Source organism: Corylus avellana, chromosome 1 (genome assembly GCF_965113065.1).
Source record: "Corylus avellana chromosome 1, dhCorAvel1.hap1.2, whole genome shotgun sequence".
NCBI classification, from domain to species: Eukaryota; Viridiplantae; Streptophyta; class Magnoliopsida; order Fagales; family Betulaceae; genus Corylus; species Corylus avellana.
Window position 1 is genome coordinate 10162306 of NC_142490.1, and position 20881 is coordinate 10183186.

The 20881-nt window shown below is 36.1% G+C and overlaps 3 protein-coding genes across 5 annotated transcripts; all 3 read left to right on the forward strand.

The window, feature by feature from the left end:
- Nucleotides 1–5105: 5105 nt before the first annotated feature.
- Nucleotides 5106–6557, forward strand: LOC132171990 (uncharacterized). Its single transcript, XM_059583408.2, has 4 exons — nt 5106–5215; nt 5308–5465; nt 5579–5656; nt 6359–6557. The coding sequence occupies exons 1-4, from the start codon at nt 5140–5142 to the stop codon at nt 6491–6493; spliced, it is 447 nt and encodes a 148-aa protein (XP_059439391.2). The 5' UTR covers nt 5106–5139; the 3' UTR covers nt 6494–6557.
- A 743-nt stretch (nt 6558–7300) lies between these two features.
- On the forward strand, nt 7301–15427 carry LOC132168924 (uncharacterized). 3 transcript variants are annotated; one of them, XM_059580016.2, is made up of 2 exons: nt 7301–8073; nt 14679–15427. In XM_059580016.2, exon 1 carries the CDS (start codon nt 7444–7446, stop codon nt 8050–8052), a length of 609 nt encoding a protein of 202 aa, XP_059435999.2. In that variant the 5' UTR covers nt 7301–7443; the 3' UTR covers nt 8053–8073; nt 14679–15427. The 3 variants fall into 3 exon arrangements, with proteins under 3 accessions (XP_059435999.2, XP_059435998.2, XP_059436000.2); XM_059580015.2 differs by having other exon boundaries at nt 7302–8073; nt 14609–15427; XM_059580017.2 differs by lacking the exon at nt 14679–15427 and adding an exon at nt 9276–9821 and having other exon boundaries at nt 7302–8073.
- Nucleotides 14890–20794, forward strand: LOC132168923 (ATPase E1-E2 type family protein / haloacid dehalogenase-like hydrolase family protein). The gene is made up of 3 exons (XM_059580014.2): nt 14890–14960; nt 17316–17407; nt 17512–20794. The coding sequence occupies exon 3, from the start codon at nt 17524–17526 to the stop codon at nt 20707–20709; it is 3186 nt and encodes a 1061-aa protein (XP_059435997.2). The 5' UTR covers nt 14890–14960; nt 17316–17407; nt 17512–17523; the 3' UTR covers nt 20710–20794.
- The last annotated feature ends 87 nt before the right edge of the window (nt 20795–20881 follow it).

Sequence of the window (20881 nt, forward strand, 5' to 3'; positions counted from 1 at the left end):
AGTTAAGTTTTGATTGTCATGTTGCTTTGGCTTCTAACAATGATTCTACTTCTGAGATAATTTTTGTTAAAACAGAAAAATTAGAAGACTATTTGGTTAAATGAAAAACAGCAGCTACTTCGACCTCACAAGGTAAAAAAGTTAAGAAAATTCATATTGAATCTTGTGTATTTTATCCTAAGTATAGAGTCGTCCATCCTCCTAGGAATCTACCTCCTAAAAGGTCTATCCCTACTTATTATCATTGTGAAAAAGTTGGTCACATTCGACCCAACAGTTTTAAATTGAAACCTCATGTGCATAAAATAAAAATTCTGTTTCTAGGAAAGAACCTTTGGGGTTATGCACAATGATGATGGGATGTTTGTCTAGATTAGATAAGATTGAAAATGTTCACGTCTCTACACCTTATTTCAAGAAGGTTTGAGTTATGAAGGATTATACCATTTACCCATTGAGAGGGAGTGGTAGTGATCTCACCTAAATTTAGGTAAGTAAATAACATGTCTAGGAATGATTGTTTTGCTTATTTTTTAAAATCCTAGAGCATGTTGTTTTTCTTTGCTTTGCATTTTTTTTGTTTTTGCTTTCTAATTTATGCATTGCAATTTTTTTTTTCACACTTTTTGTGTGAAAAGTGTATGCATGTTTGTTTTGAGATTCTTGTTATGAGGCATATTCATAAATGACTTTTCAAGAAATTCATATGTTATGATCTTTGAAAAGCTTATAGATGAGATGTTGTGTACGGACCATTAAGATTTTTGTCTACTTGCTAATCAAGTGTATATGAATGTGTAATGTCTTGTGAAGACCTAGAAGTAGTTATTAAACTAAATTCATGTATTGCCTGTTGTAATCTCAATTCAAACATGTTGTTTTTCTTTGCTGCCCTTCTTTGTGGTTTATTTGTGTTAATAAATTTTTTAGAAATGAATTGGTGTTGCAAAGATGTTTGAAATGTTAAGATGGATATATGCTTTAAATGCTCTTTAATTGCTTAATTGGAAATCATTTTAATTTATGTACCTATAAAATACACTTATCATGCTTGAGTTGATTATCTTTATAATGAACTGTCATTGATCCATTCAAGTATGTATTATTATGGTACATCTCATTTATGCTATCTCTATGTACTTAAGCTTCAAGAAGAAATGTCAATCCATGACAAATTTGTTTTGTTGAACAAACCATATGCATAGGATGAATTTTTTTGTGGGTTAAAATTAACCAAATGCTAGTTGAACCTAGAACCTATAAATTCTAGTTCAAACCCTTATGTCTTGTACTTTAATTTTTATGAAATACAAGTTCTCAAAAAGAAAATCTAAAGTGAAATGTGCAAAATACCAAAATATTCTAAAAGAGAAATTTTCACTGTGTCAATTTTTTGTGCTTGGCTCATCCATAATTAAAATTCCAGATGTAGTTTTGAGCCTTGTGATAAAACTAAGGAGGAGAATATTGGATGAGGGTGACTAGGCCCTAGTAAGGTTTGACTTCTAGCCTAACAAGATATGAATTTATTTCATATGGTTTGAAAGTTTTAATGTGCCTTCTTTGTCAATATATGTTTATCCATTGCTTGACTTTTGACTGTGGCTTATCACACCCAACACATATAGTATAAATAGTGATGGTACATAATGACATGACATGAGTTGCAACAATGATTTTATTTATTCATCTTTTGATACTCTTGCATGCCTTGAGTTTTTTTTTTTGGCACATTCAACAAGAGTTTCTCCTATGCCTTGATGTTTTTTCATGATCTTGCATTACTTCATGCATATTCTGTTATCTGTGATCGTGAGTTTTATTTCTATATTCTTGTTCCACATATGCCTTGATATATTTTGTGAAGTGTTTCAGGAAACATAAAGACCTTTTGTCATTCTGTGACAAAAAGGGGGAGTAAATATGGGGAGATGATGACATTGACTCTGCATTTTAGTTTTGTCACCGAATTGCCAAATGGGGAGTTTGTTAGTTCTTGTGTTGGCTTAATTTAGTTTCAAAATACAGAGGTTACTGTCCACCGGCTCAAACACTGATATAGAATGTTTAGAATCAAATATCCATCATTCATAATGTAGATTCATGTGTCATGAACGTTCTTGCAAAATTTCAGCTCAATTGGACTACAAACGCCCATAGATCGGAACTATTGATCAAGGTTGGACATCATTTTCAAAATGCTGTTTTCTTCCCATTGCAGGCCATGTCTAGATGATGCTAGGCTGTTCGAACAGGCTTTCCAGCAAGCATATTTTTACTCCGCAAGGCCCTATTCGACAGTCAATTAACCTGTCTGGACACCCTGTACTTATTATGCCCAAAAACGTGTTTTTAGTGGGCCCAGATCTAGGGTTTGATGTACTGATATATATACATCATTATAGAAGAGAAATGCACGAATTTTCACCCCCAGAGAGTTTGTCGGAAGCTGTACTAAGAGAGATCATATGTGGTGAGCATTAAATTGAATCTCTTAGAGCATTCCCAATGGAAAAAGCTAAATGTTACTTTTATCTAAAATAGCTATTCAAATGTTTAAAAAACCCCTACATTGGATTAGTCAAAAAAAAAAAGTAAAATAGAAATTTGATGGGAAGAGCTAAAAAAAAAAAGTTAAATGTAGCAGCACTTTTCAAGGGAGCTATTTTATTTTTCATTGTTTATCTTACTTATTTTCTCTTTTTCCCAAATATTTTCCTACTTTTTCTCAGCATGTTCTCTTTTTCCTAAATTTTTTTCCATTTTTCCTTTCACATGTTCTTTTATTCCCAAAACTTTTCTTACTTTTAATAATATTTTAATAGAATAGATATAAATATAGCTAATCGGATGTAGAGACATTTAAAAATGGCTTAGCTAAACTAGATAAAAGTGAATTTTGAAAAGCTATTTTACATAAAAATATGGCTCATCCATTGAGAATGCTCTTAGAGTTTTAGTTATTCATTTGATAAATCTACGGTTAAGAAGTATATCGGAAGGGTCCGATAAAGGAGAATCACGTTGAAGAAGGTTGTGAGCAAGGAGACGAGTTGTAGACTTGTCGAACTTACAGAGCCAAGGTTTTGCAAATGGTTGTAAGTGTTCCCAGTGTCTATAAACTCTGGATAATTTTTTTATGGTAATTTCCTGAATTTGACTGCCCCAGAGAGGTTTTACTTTTAAATCGGTTTTTAAAAGGCTTCCTCTTCGTAACCAAAATATCTATGTCTACCTCTTTATTGCTTTATATATTTTGGGTGATTGAATTGTTTATTGCTTTATAGTATTAATTCAACATAAATTGTGATAAACAAGTTTTTGGAGTTGGCATAGCATTTTTCAACTGTGCACTGATCCGTCACTGTGCACTGTGTAGTGCGCAGTGCACAATAATCAAAATAATATTTGAAAAAAAAAAACAATTTTTATTCATAAAAACCGCATCTACACTACATAAACGCAGATACAAAAGGTACACAAATCACAAAACAACATAAAACAACGTCAAACTACATAAATACCAGACGATGGAGAGCTTTACAAAAGCCAAAGAGTTCTATAGGATGAGATTCTTACCTTATAGAGGGGCAGAGAGAGGATGAAACAACTATACGAGAAACAGCAAAGGGGCGGAGAGAGGATGAAGAAAAAGAAGAGAAACGAAGGGTTTTAATATATTTTAGGCGGGTATTTTTGGATTTTTTTTTCATTTTCAATCAAAAATAGGTAAATATTGTGTCTTTGTTTTTCTTTCTTTCTTTTTTTTTTTTTTAAGAGAAATCATGATTTTAGTTTAAATTCGCACTTTTTCAAATAAACATTCTTTAGTCAGCTTATAAAAATCGCGGATTTTTCCACGATTTTATAATTTGTGTTTTTAAAATCGCAATCTCAAATACTCTAAAATTCCGATTTGGTTGAAAACGCTGATTATTTTTTTTTAAAATGCACCCTAGAGGGTGCTTATTTGAAAAAAGTGCAAATTTAAACTAAAATCACGATTTCGCTTAAAAAAATATTTGGGACAATATTTACCTATTTGGCCATGAAACCGCAATTATATGCTAATGTTATCTAAAAATTACTTCTTAACATGTTTTACCAAATGCCTGTTCGATTTTAAAAAATAACGATTTCAAAAACTCAATTTTTAAAAACATAATTTTAAAAATCGCACTTCCAAACGGCCATAAATATTGTTACAAAAACCATAGTCTTCTATTTGTGAGAGATTTTTCATCCTAGGTTACAGTGTGAGAATGCAGCCAAAAGGAAAAGCCCTCTGTCTCTCAAAACTATAGATATTTATTAGGGGTGAAAAATCTAGAACAGGTAATCGCTAAAAGCCCAATAAAAGGCAAAAAAAAAAAAAAAAAAAAAAGAAAAGTTATTCAGATGCGGTTAACTAGTAACAGGGCGGTTAACCGCCTAGCGGTTAGTGAAGGAGGTTAGTAAAATTTTATCAATTGCCTAAGCGGTTACGGTTAGCGATTTTAGCCACTAACCACTAACCACAATGGCCTTTTCACCCCTAATATTTATAGGCATCGTGCTCCACCGTCCAGGAATGAAAATGCTGAAAAATCAAGAGCCAAACGCGTAGGACAACTCACAAAACATTTTATTTTCAACAAATTCATATATTCAAATAACCAAATTTCACCGTTTCGTCACTAGATTCTTCTTTCAAACGTGGGCTTATTATTATATTGTTTGTGTAAACTCTTTATCATACGCATCATGCCCACATAAACAAGGAGAAAAAAAAAAAAAAAAAAAAAAAAAAGAAAAAAAAAAGAAAAGAAAAACAGAGTGTATTCAACTCCACGCATATTGACCAACACGAAACCTTTCCCATGATTCAAAGAAATAAAAGAAAATCAAAGTCAAGGTCCATTTGACCATATGAATCATGGCCAAAAATTTAATGGAAATTTTCCATCATTCATCCGTCGCCCATGGCTCACTTGTAGACAATTTCAAGCTTTGAATGGGAATTTTTCTCCAATGCGTGTTTTGACTTGTTTGAATGACAACCTGTTACTTATATGATGCTCGCCCAAAACCCAGCTCCAATTACCATTCTTTCTCCCCTCCCTCTACAAAACATAAATTTTTTTTTTCATCAATCCCAGAATGTCGGACGCATTGACAGAAGCTCAGGTTGCCGAGTTCCGGGAGGCCTTCTCCCTCATTGACAAGGACTCCGACGGTGTGTTTTTCGATCTCTCTGTAACGACTTCGTTTCATGATATGGGAAAACAACAGATGATTGAACATGTTTTGTTTGAATTAAATTTACAGGGTACATCACCATGGAAGAACTGGCAACGGTGATCCAGTCATTAAATGAGAATCCCACGAAAGAAGAAGTTCAAGACATGATTGGTGAAGTTAACGGTGATGGAAACGGGAGCATAGACTTTGAAGACTTCTTGAATATTATGGCAAGAAAAATGAAGGTAATTTATAACATCATCATCATCATCATCGTACGTATGTGTTTCAATTAGTGTTGTTTGTTTTAAATGTTTGGTAGATGTTGAGGAGGATGTGATTCGAATAAATATTTTAGGAAAGTGTTGCAGAGGAGCTAAAAGAAGCCTTCAAAGTATTTGACAGGGATCAAGATGGATACATTTCAGCTAATGAGGTATGTATATATACAACAATATTTCATCATAATCATTAGCAATACCCATAATCAAAGCACTCAACAATAAACGAAAAAATATTGTTGATGTGATTATGATTTCAAAGTGCCATTTTCATTTTCTTGCCAAAAATATTGACCTCCAATAAGTAGTCTTCTCACTTCCACTCCATTGGTTATTTTGTTTCTTTCAAAAAAATAATAATTGGAAAAAATTACAGTTTACTCTCCAAAGTTAACAACGTTTTTAAATTCGAACACTAAAATTTTAATTTTTGCAATCCACCCCCACAAAGTTTCAATTTTTTCAATTCGACCAATATTATTCCAAAATTTTCATATTGCCCCTAATTTTTATTTTTATTTTTTATTTTTTTTTTATGAAGAAAAAAATTTTTTTTGGAGGTGCAAAAATGGCCAGATAGCCAAAGGGGTAGCCGAATTTTTTTTAAATTTTTTTTATAAAAATTTAAAAAATAAAAATTAGGGGCAATATAGGAAGCTTTGGATACAATTGGTCAAATTGCAAAAATTTGAAACTTTGGGGGGGTAGATTACAAAAATTGAAACTTTAGTGTTCAAATTGAAAAATACTGTCAACTTTAGATGGGTAAACTGTAATTTCCCTAATAATTGATATTGAAGTTCTTTTAGTTTATCTTCAAAATAAATGATGTGAATATATTGTGGTTATATATGCAGCTGAGAAATGTAATGATAAATTTGGGGGAGAGATTGACAGACGAAGAGGCTGAACAGATGATCAAAGAGGCTGATTTAGATGGTGATGGTCAAGTGAGCTATGAAGAATTCGCAAGGATGATGATGCTGAATTGAAGAGCATTATTATGTTGTGCAATGGTTTTTATTATTATCAAAATGTATTAAATACTTAACAAGGTAGCCTGCACAAATTGTATGTTAGAAAACATAATAAAATGTGTTATGAAATGGCTATTCTTATTCGTTTTGTGACACTAAAATTTGGTACAGTGTAATACATTTGTGAATTAGATCATATTATAATTAATTTTCTCAAAAAACACTTATAATATACAATTCTACTTTACATTTTTATGGACTCCAATTTAGAAAGAAAAACATAGAGAAATACAGGGACAATGAGATGTATGAAGAAACTTCATTTCTTTTTCTCTCTCTCTTTCGGGTTTTTTTTTTTTTTTTTTTTTTTTTTTTTTTTTGTTGTGGAGAGGGGGCATTGATGAGTTCGGTAATGGTGCCTACACTATACCAAGTGTGGTCATCCCTACACCTGATTATTTCTACAAGAAGATAATAACTTTCAGATGAAAGTTACCTGATAAGAGGACACAACTCATAATCAAGAGTTGTGATTTTATAGAGTCCCATGAGAACATATTTCATCCAAACTGACAGGCTAACTAACTTAGTGGCCACTTTGACACATGTAAGTAGTTTATTAAGTTATTTTAGTACTTTTTGAATATTGTAGGGCCAGGCTCGCAAAACCGCTGTTAGTATGAGAGGCCATTTTATATTTTTCCATATTATATAGTACGACAAAATCAACCGTCAATTAGAAAACAATTGTTTTGAGATTTGAAAAGCCCATAACCTCAAGAATCGCCACCGTTAGCATCAAAAACATTTGCACCTCAAGGAAGGGTACGCGAATAATTTTATAATTGTCGCGTTTTCCTCTTGTTGCACTTGTTTGCTCTTTCCTCGCAAGTCGTAACCGAAGTACCGAACAATCAAAAGCCATAAACCCTGAAACGCCAATTAATCCATAAAATTAACAACAAATGGGAACCGCATCACCGCAAAATCTGGAGGAGTACTCGGCCACCTCCACAGTGACAACATTCGATCGCCCGGTGCCCTTGCTCCGCGGACCCATCCGGGCCGGCCCACTGGACGACCCATCGACCGGACCGTACGTGCTCGCGTTTCGGGACCCCCAAGCCTGGGCCTCCGCATTCAAATCCTGCGAGTCCAAGCTCGTGGACCAGTGCGAGCATGGCGCGAGAGTCGGGTGCGCCATTGCCGCGTCCAACAAGTGCAAACTCCCTTGGTGGCGCGCCATGGTTGGCCAGAGGGCGACGGATCTGAGCGAGCGCGAGAGGTGCGAGGAGCGAGAAATGGAGGGTTGTGTCTTGGCAGCGAAGGAGAAGTGTATTGGGTTCGCGAGGGACAAGTGTGCGACGCCTTTTCGGGATGCGCGGGTTGCGGTGAGGGAAGGGCGGGTGAGGATGAAGGATCTTGGAAAGTTGATCGCTTGGGCACCGGTTGCCTATAGGAGTACGTGGGTGAATCTGATTGGATTGGATCAATTGGGTGGGCGGGTTTTGGCGGTGACGAATTATAGGGCTAGTGAATTGCTCGGTCCTGATACCAATTTTGAAAGGGTTTGAAAAAGCGGAAATTGAGAAGTGGTAAGTTTGGTTAAAATTTTGCTTTCTCGTAATTTAGCATGAAAAAGATTAGGAAAAGGTATAGGATTTTATTTGTGTTTACGATGACATAATTAGGATTGTTTTAACATATTGACTTCTAAAACTTGAATCGTACACAAATTTGATGTGATCCACTTGATGATGATGGTGCATTGTGTTATTTTCTATCATCTGCAGTAGAAATAACTTTAGTCTTTACATTGTACTGCACTGTACTAGAAAGAATTTCCTCTTGTTACAGATTTCTTGAAGCACACAAATTTCTACTCTAATAAGTGATATGTGTCGTTCAACATTTTTGAGTTTCTAAAAAATTAATGTTTGGGTTCCTAAATTAGTGGAATGATAATAAACGACTCTTAAAATATTGAAGAAAACATGTGAGAGGTGACACTTGACACTTATTAGAGTAGATTGAAGGAAATTTCCTCCAAACCAGTCATTTCTCGAATAATTGAGATCTTCCTTCCTAGTCTAGAATTTATAGATTTTTTCGTTTATCCTTATTGGGAAGCCCAGTTTCTTAGTGCTTCCGAGGTTGCTTAGACTTTGCTTAGACCACTTCCCTATCCTTCTTGATTGTGGAGACTTTCACGGAAGTAAAATGTATTTTAAATTTGAGAATATGAGGTTAAAAGCTGAGAATTTTGTGAATAGAGTGAAACAGTGGTGGACTTTCGCAAGATAAAGGCTCTCTAAATTTCATTTTGGCTCGCAAGATAAAGGCTTTGAAATTAATTAAAAGTCTGGAATGAGGAGGTGTTTGGAAACGTAGAGAGGTAGATAAAACTTCTTTTGAAAGAATTATGAGGTCATGATGTTATTGAAGAAGAGTTGGCCTTGTGTGATGAGGAGAAATTGAGGAAGGCTAGAGCTATAAGTGACTTGGAGCCACTCTCATGGACAGGGACAGAGCACTTAAAATTTTAGTGGAGGTGAGTTGGAGGTAGAAATCTAAGGTTTGTGGCTTAGAGAGGGTTAAAAGTGCACACAGTTTTTTCACCGAATGCCAACTCTAATAGAAGAAATAAGTACATTGAATTTTTGATAGTTGATGGTACAGTTTCTGTCGACCATTTTGAAATCAGGGAACACATTGGGCAATTTTATAATAATTTGTATACCAAGCAGTTTATTTGGCGGCCTAAGTTGGATGTCTTTTCTTTTGACTCTATTGGCAGGTTGTGGCCAACTGGTTGGAGAGAGTGTTTGAGGAAGAGGATTTTTTTGAGGTGGTGAAAGCTATGAATAGTGATAAGGCCCTGACCTTGACGGTTACTCTATGGCATTCTTCCAAGCTTATTGGGATGTTTTAAAAGAAGATATCATGAAGTTTTCCATGACTTTTATGCTAGAGACAAGTTTGAAAGAAATCTAAATGCTACTTTCATTGTTCTCATTTCAAAGATGTTAGGAGCTGGTGATCTTAAGGATTTTCAATCTATTGGTCTCGTGAGTGGAATTTATATAATTATTTCGAAAGTTCTAGCTGATAGGTTGAACATAGTTATGGAGAAGATTACTTCCAAGTTTCAAAACTCATTCATCAGGGGAAGGTAGATTATAGATTCTGTTATTATTGCTAATGAATGCCTTGATACCATAATCATATAGGAGGAGCTAGGTGTACTTTGCAAATTGGATATAGCAAAGGCTTACTATCACACTAATTGAGGGTTTTTGTTGGGGAGAAATGATGTCCTTGATATTTCATTGTATCTCAGCAGTGTGTTTTTTTGTTTTGGTGAATAATACTCTCACCAGTTCTTTTAGTAGTTCTCATGGCCTAAAATAGAAAGACTCTTTGTCTCCTTTGTTGTTTGTTACTGTTATGGTGATCTATGTTGCAGGGAGTGATTTTTTTATTTTTTATTTTTTTAATTAGGATTCTATATGGAGCCTAGGATTGTTGGTGGGATTAATATCTCTCATCTTCTGTTTCTGGATGACACTTTGATTTTCTGTGGGGTTGACCTAGATCACCTTTGTCATTTGCGATGCTTGTTCTTATGTTTTGAAGCTATCTCGGATTTGAAGATTAACTTGGATAATTTAGAATTGGTCCATATTTGCAATGTTGATAATGTAGAAGGTCTAGCTCATATTTTGGGATGCATGGTTTCCTCTTTGCCTGTGAAGTATCTAAGTCTTCCGTTGGGAGCTTATTTTTCAGCCAAATTTTTTTGAGATGGCATTATTAAGAAGATTGAGTGTTGTTTAGCTGGCCTATTAACTTCATGTCTCTTTTCCCTCTCCTCGGTAGCGTTGTCAATCGCATTGAGAAGTTATAGTATGATTTTTTTGGAGAATTATGGGTGAAGAGTTCAAATTTCATCTGGTGAGTTGGTTCTAGGAGTGTTATCTGATTTATGGGGGATTAAGGGTTCGAAATTTGCGTATGTTCAATTGTGAGTTCTTATAAGGAAGTGGTTATGATGCTACGCTTATGTGAGGCTTTGCAGAGATTTGTAGTGGAATTTAAATATGGTAGTCAATAGGGTGGGTGGTGTTTTAATGAAGTTAATGGGTTGTACAAGGTTTTTCTCTGGAAATTCATTAGGAGGGGTTGGGAGGAGTTTTCGAGATATATTAGATTTGAGGTGGGTGATGGCTCAAAGATTAGTCTTTTCCATGACATACGATGTGGGGATCAGTCCCTTAAGGTAGCATTTTTTAAGTTGTTTAGCATTGTCTGCTTTAAGAATGCTTCCATGGAAAATCATCATTAGCTATTGAATGACTCTTTTTAGTGGAACGTTAATTTGTAATAGTGGCGCATGATTGGGAGATGGAATTCTTTGTTTCGTTTTTCAATTAGTTGAATTCCATTGGAATGAGATGGGGTGGTGAAGACAAGCTTTGTTGGGCCTTTTCCAAGGGGGGGTCGTTTGATGTAAGATTGTTCTATAACACTCCTTTCCCTTGAAGGAGTATTTGGCGATACAAGGCCCCCTTGACAGTGGCCTTCTTTGCTTGGATGGGCGCTTTAGGTAAAATCCTCACCTTAGATAATTTAAGGAAGTGGCATATCATTGTGGTAGATTGGTGCTGCATGTGCAATAAGAGTGGAAAAACTATTAACTATCTTTTACTCTATTGCGAGATAGACAATAACTTATGGAACTCTTATCTTCGTTTTTTTTGGGATTAGTGTGAGTCATGCCTCATCAAGTGATAGATCTATTCGCTTGTTGGAGAGGATAGTTTGGTAGTCCTCAAACGAAAGCAGTACGGAATATGATTCTCTCATGCTTAAGAGCAGTGGAATTAAAGGCCTTAATCTTCAATACCCTACAATATTGGATGGTTGCCTACGATTGTTTTTACACTTTTAGTTTTCATGACTTCTTTTAGCTCCTTTTTTTTTTTTTTAGGTGTGCGCCCATATTCATTTTAATAAATTTCGATTACTTGAAAAATGAGATAAAAAACAGAAAAAGAAAAAAGCTCACTTGGCAAACCCTGGACCACTGTTGTTGAGCTATTAGCGAGCACAGGAAGTTGCTAGAAATAAAAGATTGGATAAGTTCAAATGATCTCCTTCAAATTTTCCTCTCTTTTTGGACTCGCATTTGCTTTGTTTAGGATGTTGACTGCATTATATGAAATAAAAGAGTGGATAAGTTATTAGCGCCAAACTTATGACCTCCATAGTTCTTTGATACCTCCCAAAGTCCTACTCTTCTTACACCATGAGGAACCGTCAGGTATCAGTAAACAAATATCAATATGCCCAATTGTGGTGTACGGATTTGTTTCATATTATTCCTTTATTCGGTCTTGAAGGTTTACTTTAAATATACATGTGTATTGTCTTGCACCTACTTGCATTTGTTTTTTTAAATATTGATGTACATAAAGTATATTTTATTTTGACAATTATATGACATATTTACAATGCAGTTAAGAAAAGCATTTTAGCTAGGAAATGGTGGCTGCTCACATGAAGCCATAGGAACTTGTTTTGCATGATCACATTGAATAATCATTTTAGATCCTTTTCCACTCATGACTTTGCAACTAAGACTATGTTGTTAGAATTTTAATTTAAATGATTAAGTTTATTATTTCCTATTAGCTTAAGCTCTTAAGATAAATAGTGATCTAACATGGTATCAAATGTTTTTTTGAGCTCAAACTTCATCTCCATCATTCAACCCCCCCTTCCAATTTTAATTAAATAATATTCCATGGTTTGGGTTTCACTTGTTGAGAGGAATTTGAGCCTATACATAAGGGGGAGGGGGTATTAGAATATTAATTTAAATAATTAAGTTTATCATTTCTTATAATGTTAAGCTTTTGAGATAAATAATGATTTAATATATATTGAATCACATCTCAGAAATATGAAACCTAAATATACTATTATTTTTTCTGCGTCAAATGTTGTTTTTCCTACTGTGACTTTCATCCTAAAATGCAATGACCGATTATGCAATCCAATTAAAAGCTTTGGTTCTGAAATTGCCATCCTAATACCACTAGCAATCCAACTCACGCCTCCATTTTTCATAATTACCGTTGTTCCCACAGTTGTTGCCCCTACTACAAACACATGCATGGTTTTACCACCACCAAGAATCATTGTCAGGCGTGAATGTTTATGCTCTTTACCATGATTGCTAGCAACACTAATGCTTGGCCACTGTTTACCAGTATCAATTTGTTGTCATTGGCATGATCTTCATTACTGCCAGCTTATAAATCACTTCAATGGCTTACAACTATGTGCTACCTTCACAACTACATCACTACTACTAATGCTTCCAAACTTTCCATCAGCACAACCATAAATCTAGCATGAACCAGATTATGTTCATCTTTGCTACCCCCCTGCACCCTCCCTTTATCTCTCTTCCACCTTTCTCGCTTTATGCTTTTGTTTGTTTCTTAGAAATTATGATGGAAGGGAAAGGAAAGCACCTGAAAATGGCTTTCCTTAGTTGCTCCTTTTTCAAGCCTTCTGTTTTTCTGTAACCAAGATATCATGCTTGTGTGTGTTGAAAATGGCTTCTTTAATTGCTCCTTTTTTAAGTATTCCATTTCTGTAACCAAGATATACATGTTCATGTGTGTGCGTCTGTATGGGGGATGAGAGAGAATGCATATAGACATCTATGGCTTTATTAATTGACATCATTGATCATGTTCGTTGTTGTTTAGAGCTTCATTTCTGACAATTAGTCTGCTTTTCTGTTTCTTTCTCCTCGTACACTTTTTTGGGAGTGGGAATGTGGGTGGGGTGGGATAGGGTGGCATTCATGGACTGATATAACTCCATTTCTGTTGATGAAGATTGACTTTGTACTTTTCGCAAAACATACATGACTTTGTTTTCTGATGGCTTTTAGAGATTCAAATGCTTGGGGAATGACGTGAAAGCTCTTGGGCCAAATATGTATTTATTTTTTGTCCGGGTTAGTCGCTGCTCCTGTTATTATAAGACCAGGAAGCTCATAGTAGTGGCCTAATGGTGCTGGTTTGGATTAGGTTCAGGCCAGTATAAGTTCTTTGAATTTTTTTTTTTTGTTATAGCTGGTTTTGTTGGAAGGTGGAAATCGATTTGATTTGATTTGTTTGTTTGTTTTTTTTTTTTGGTTGGGGGGGGGGGAGGGGGGGGTTGTTGGGGTGTCGTCAACTGGCATTATTATGTTGGGCTTGTTTGTTTACTTGCCTTGTTTAATAAAATGTAGCCCTTGAGAAAGTTATAACCGGATTGAGTTTTCCTTCAACCAATCTTAAAGCTGCAATGTGTCCCAAAACATCTTTTAAACAAAAACCTAGCAAATAAACTACCGTAAACTCAAAAAATAAATTTCTGTCGAAAACATCAACAGGATGCATTTGGGACACATGGCAGCTTTAGGGATTAGGTTGGAGGAAATTAGTTTGGAAGAAAACTCTATTCATTATAACTTGCCTAGTAGGGTTTAGGGCTTGAAGTCTTGAACTAATCTGAATTAGGTTGTGCTCTGCCTCCTGTTGTAAGGTTGGACATGGGCCTGGATGGGCTGGAGCGAGTTGAGCTATGTAGACACACAATATAATCCAATATTTGAGGCCCTAATGAAAAATTCATTTGTATCTGCAAATAGGATAGTGACCGAGGCAGGCTTTGGAAGTCGTTCCCTCCTGAAGTTTCTTGGCAATTTCTTTTGTCCATTCAAAATGTCTGCGTGCATCTGAAAGAGTCGTCTATGTGATATCATTTCTAAAGAAATTTGTTTTTGGTGACTGATATGCATCAAGTGGGGGATGTAGCGTGCATAATATTAGATGTAGAAATAGCCATTTTGGACTTTGGTTCCAGGATTCTAAAAGTCCCTTTGTATTTTGATTTACGGCACCAATTGATCTTATCCAAAATAGTAATGTTACGTACCAAACAAATATCTTATAAAGTTGATGTGATGAAGTTTAGTAACAATGACCAATTCAAAGGTTAATGTCAGCTTTTTAAAATATTTGTATAGTGTGTAATATTATTCTATTAAAATTGTTGGATTCTCAGCTTGGTAGGGGCAGCGAGTCCCTTTTGCATTTGTAGCACTTGGGTGAAGAGGACTGCCCTGTTTGAACAGGTAAAAGAGGACTGAAGCGCTCTCAGATCTGTCATTTTAAACAGTGGTCTCTCTGACAAGTGGAGCACATGTAGCGAACAAAAATTTCCATGCCTTTGGAAGAGGAAATTTCGCAGAGGTTTCAAGAGCATTTATTTAGTTAGACAAGGTGGTCGGCTAGTGGAATGAGTTTTCCACATTCGTGTTGTCATCCATAAGCAGTTTTATTAATCTGAAGCAACATCGTGGAAGTTGCGCCGGCAGGCGCCTTGGACGGGGTCAGAGTCCACGTGAAAACACGAGGTATGTTCCTTCTTGGCTTTGTTGGGCGCATTAAAAGGTTCTTTATGCGGAGTCAACAATAGCAACCACCTTGTTTTTGGCTTGATTGTTGTTGTTGTTGCCAACCCCGTGATCTATTCCTGAAAAACGGAAAGGTTACAGACCCACCAATCTGACAGATGTAAAAAACTGGGGAAAAGGCAAGTGGGTCGGATTTCCACCTGCGAAAATTAATCCATCAAGGTCAAAAGGTGAAAATTTTAGTCTCACCGTCTTTTTATAAAAAAAGGATGAAAAGAAGAATGAGGGAGGCAAGCAGTGGCTTTTATTATTTATTTGATTGGACTTTGGGCAAACTATTCAAAAGGCGCCGACGACTGTCTGACTTAACAACTTGTCCGTACTAATGATGTCGGTGTCAGGTGTCAATTAGATGAATAGAAATTTTTCGGTTGCCTCAATAGACAATTTACTCTTTTTTTTTTTTTTTTTTTTTTTTTTTTTTTAAATAAAAGAAAAGAGATATTAAAGGAAAATTTAAAATTAAAATATTAGTACTAAATTTAAGGTATTAACACTAAATTTGAGGCATTAACACCAAATTTAGGATGATTAAATTCTTTTTGGGTGATACTGTCCCTAAAGGAAGGATTAACCTTCCATCCCTAAATTTTAGTTTTGAATTCAAAAACAAGTTTTGAGGCATTAAAAACTAAATATTAACTTATAGAAATTTAACTAAAAAAAAAAAAAAAAATGTTTTTTATTTTTATTTTAATATACGTTTGATGCACGGCTGCCAAAATTTGGCAGCAGCATAGCAGGACTCCAATTAGATTATGTTGATTGCGCGATCTCTTTTTATTTTTTAATTATTTTTGGTCGGTCAAATTACTCATTTTCATATTGGAATCTATATTATTTAAAAAGGAATGGTAGAGATACAATTTTAGCTTAACTTTTTATTTTTTATTTATGTGGTTTTTTTCAATTTTTTTTTCAATTTTTTTTTTTTTTTTTAAAAACAACCAAATTAAAAAAAAAAAAGACCATATAAGATGTTATTACTTTATAAATTATTTTTATTTATAAAGACACAACTTTTGTTCAACTTTTCTCTCGGTAATAACATCATCACTCGGTATATAGTACAGGGAAAATTTAATTTAAAAATAAGGCATTGTTGCTTAATTAAAAAGCCAAACTAAATTCATTAAAAAAGAATTCTGTTATTCATCATTCTCATATATTTATCTCTTTCTGCATTCTTTTCCTATATGTTGCACTTCAAAAATAGGTTTGACTTCTATTTTACTAATATATAATCAAAGTTCATTATTGATTAAATTCTTTTAATTCATATAAATAATATTATTTTTTACACCTATTTTATACAGATGGTGTGCCGTGTTTGTAAACAAAGAGAAAGTCATTTAAAATACTTTACGTCAGCCAGTGTAAAATAAGTTTGATAAATGAGTGTGAAGAAAGCGTTACTTAATTCAAATATCTAATTTAGAGCATAGTTTATCAAGTTCCTTCAATAAGAATATTCTATTTTTCACACTTATTTATCACACTCATGTCACACCGACTAACATGATATGTTTTATATGATTTCTCATGTTAGCCGCTATCGCATGATTGTGATACATAGATGTGAAGAGTAGCATTACTCTTCCTTCAAATATATTGTTTGCTTAATGCTTTTTAAGACTGACAACATATAAAATACTCAAAACTACCTTTACATTTATGCCATATCACAACCAAAAAAAAAAAAAAAAAATTATCTTTTTACTTGCTTATTTACAAGGCTTGAAAAGCTAGTGATTCTTATTTTCACACCATGTTAGAAATTTACTTAACTAACATAATTGTCAAATTATTAGAGAATCAACCGTAATATAAAATTGTAGAAATAATCGAGGAAGTTGGCCATTATAAAATAATCGGTTATATTCTACATGGTTATACTTTTCAAAATATCTCAACTCTCCTAACGCGCTTTGACGAAAACTGGCATCGTGTCATGAACATATCAAACAACTAAAAGTAAGCCAAAAATAGACTCGCTACCCACAATCTAGCCTTTGTAGTTTTTGTAAAAAGAACACACATCCCATCATTACCTTGGCGCTTTTGATAATAATCGTCTTCGTCGACCAACCATTTGATTGCACATGTTTCTGTTCCAAAAAGAAAGAAAAGCCGGCACATTCATGTTATTAGAATTAGGTCAGACTTCAAGACCAAACTTGAAACTACTACCCTCTTGCCATGGCCAAAATAATCTTGGCATTACTACCATTCTTCACATTGCTAAAATGGAAGAACTTGATTAAATTTGTTTTTTCCTTTTTTTTTTTTTAAAAGAAAAAAACAAAAAAGAGAAGACTTGAGGGGCATGTCAAGTGTCAAGCAAGCAACCCACCCAGTGTCAATCAGATATTATTATATAAACCAAGGTATGCTCTGCAGCAGAATGAACTTCTTTCCTTGCTGCATCTTCTAAATTCAGCCTCTTTTTCCAACTTCTTACTTGCTATAATATTATTCTGCTTCTTCATAGAGAGCCAGAACCATGACAGGAAGCCATAATTTGGACAAAGCTTGTAACACATTGGTCCATAATTTGAGTGCCGTCATCAGAGCCCAGAAACGATGGCGCATGGCAATCTGTTCCATCCGGTTCATGGTCTCTCTTGCCAGACTTATCATTTCCAAAAGAAACAGCTGCCAAAATTCTGGGATCTTTAAGCCCCACTTTCTCACCACCCTCGATATTGAACCAAGCAGCAGCTTCCACCATGGTGAAAATCAAACTGTGGTGCCTTGCTCCTTTGTTCCCTGTAAGGATCAAACAGCTCTCACAGAAATGGTGAAGGAGAAAGATTTACTTGCTCTCCGCAACTTTGGAGGCGTACAAGGCATTGCCACTACTCTCAAGACAGACCCTGAGAATGGAATCCATAGCCATGATCAGGAAGTCAGCAGGCGGCGTGAAATGTTTGGTGCAAACACTTACCGCAAGCTCCCTCCAAAAGGGTTGTTATTTTTTGTGGTCGATGCTTTCAAGGATACCACCATTCTCATCCTACTGGTCTGTGCTGCCCTTTCTCTTGGTTTTGGCATCAAAGAACATGGGGCCAAGGAAGGCTGGTACGAGGGGGGAAGCATCTTCGTAGCAGTCTTTCTGGTTGTGGTTGTCTCTGCCCTCAGCAACTTCAGACAGGGGAGGCAGTTCGACAAGTTATCAAAACTGAGCAAGGATATCAAAGTTGATGTTCTTAGAGACGGTCGCCGCCTCAAAATCTCCATCTTCGACGTTGTAGTTGGAGATGTCGTCTTTCTAAACATGGGTGATCAGGTTCCTGCTGATGGATTGTTTTTAAACGGGCATTCATTGCAGATAGACGAGTCAAGCATGACAGGAGAGAGTGATCATGTGGAAGTAGATTCCACTGAGAATCCCTTCTTGTTCTCCGGATCAAAGGTGTCAGACGGGTATGCTCAAATGCTCGTTACATCGGTGGGAATGAACACTGCATGGGGCGAAATGATGAGCTCAATAACCGGTGATTCCAGTGAAATAACACCACTGCAAGCACGGCTTAACAAATTAACCTCTTCTATTGGAAAGATAGGCCTTGCAGTTGCTTTCCTAGTTCTTCTAGTCCTGTTAATTCGTTATTTTACAGGGAACACAGAAGATAGCAATGGGATGAGAGAGTATTATGCTGGCCAAACAAGTTTAGATGATGTGTTCAATGCAGTCCTACGCATTGTTTCTGCTGCAGTCACCATCGTGGTGGTGGCTATCCCTGAAGGCCTGCCATTGGCGGTGACGCTCACACTTGCTTATTCCATGAAGAGAATGATGGCTGATCAGGCAATGGTCAGAAAACTTTCCGCTTGTGAGACAATGGGCTCAGCAACAATAATCTGCACGGATAAAACTGGCACCTTGACATTGAATGAGATGAAAAAGACCAAATTTTGGCTTGGCCAAGAATCCATTGAAGACGATTCTTCGAATGTAATTCCACCAAACGTTCTCACCTTATTCCACCAAGGAGTTGGTTTGAACACGACTGAAACTATCTATAAACCTGCATCAGGATCCGAACCTGAAATTTCTGGTAGTCCAACTGAGAAAGCAATTCTCTCTTGGGCTGTTTCGCAATTGGGTATGGACATGGAAAAGCTAAAGCAAGGTTCCACGCTTCTCCACGTTGACACCTTCAACTCTGAGAAGAAGCGGAGTGGGGTTGCAATAAGGAAAAAGGCTGACAACACAATCCATGTGCACTGGAAAGGTGCTGCTGAGCTAATCCTAGCAATGTGTTCAAGCTATTATGAAACTAGTGGGAGTACCAAGTCCCTCGATAAAGATAGGGACAAGATTGAGAAAATAATCCAAGGCATGGCAGCGAGTAGCCTCCGGTGCATTGCTTTTGCTCATAAGCAAATATCAGAAGAAGAAATGGAATGCCACAATGCTGAAAGGACTCTCCAACTAAAAGAAAACGACTTAACCTGGCTAGGGGTAGTTGGTCTCAAGGATCCATGCCGGCCGGGCGCCAAGAAAGCTGTGGAAACTTGCAGAAACGCTGGAGTGGAAGTCATAATGATCACTGGAGACAACGTTTTTACAGCAAAAGCTATAGCTACAGAATGCAGTATTCTAGATCCCAATCAACAAGTAAGTGGTGAACAAGTGGTAAATGGTGTTGAGTTTCGAAACTACACGCACGAAGAGAGAATGGAGAAAGTCGAGAAGATCCGGGTGATGGCAAGGTCATCTCCATTTGACAAGCTTCTGATGGTACAATGCTTGAAACAGAAAGGCCATGTGGTTGCTGTTACTGGAGATGGAACGAACGATGCACCTGCATTAAAAGAAGCTGATATAGGACTTTCCATGGGCATTCAAGGCACTGAAGTGGCCAAAGAGAGCTCCGATATCATCATCTTGGATGATAACTTCGCTTCTGTTGCCACCGTTTTAAGGTGGGGACGATGTGTTTATAACAATATCCAGAAATTCATCCAGTTTCAATTAACAGTGAATGTTGCAGCTCTTGTAATCAACTTTGTTGCAGCGGTTTCTGCTGGAGAGGTTCCGCTCACAGCTGTCCAGTTGTTATGGGTAAATCTCATCATGGACACGCTGGGAGCTCTAGCCCTCGCTACAGAGAGGCCTACTGATGAGCTTATGCAGAGGTCTCCTGTGGGTCGAACAGAGCCTCTAATAACAAGTATTATGTGGAGGAACCTCTTAGCTCAGGCCTTGTTCCAGATATCTGTCCTCTTGACTTTACAGTTCAAGGGTGAGTCTCTCTTCAATGTTAGTGGGGAGATAAATGATACACTAATTTTCAATACGTTTGTTCTCTGCCAAGTGTTTAATGAGTTCAATTCAAGAAGCATGGAGAAGAAGAATGTTTTCAAAGGACTTCATAAGAACCGATTATTTATCGGAATTGTAGGAATTACAATTATGCTTCAGGCCATAATGGTGGAATTTTTAAACAAGTTTGCAGATACAGAGAGATTGAATGGGTTGCAGTGGGGAGTTTGCATTGCAATTGCATCTGTATCATGGCCACTCGGTTGGATAGTGAAGTTTATCCCTGTTTCAGATAAACTATTCCTCAATTGCCCTAAGAGCGCAAAAGTGATGTTCTTGAGGATTATGAGGCTGTTTAACCGAATAAAACCCTCTTCCTCTAGGCTTGGAATTGGATGTGGGAATGCAAGGCCTTAGAACATTCCGAGCAGCTTCCCTATAACTTTTTCCATTCCCTACATATGGGAAACATGTCAACCACAAAAAACCCACAAAAACCCACCCATAGTAGATACATATCGGTTCCGCAATGGGAATACTACAGTTCTATCAAATGTGTAAGGAACCAAAAAACCTTTTCAATAGATTT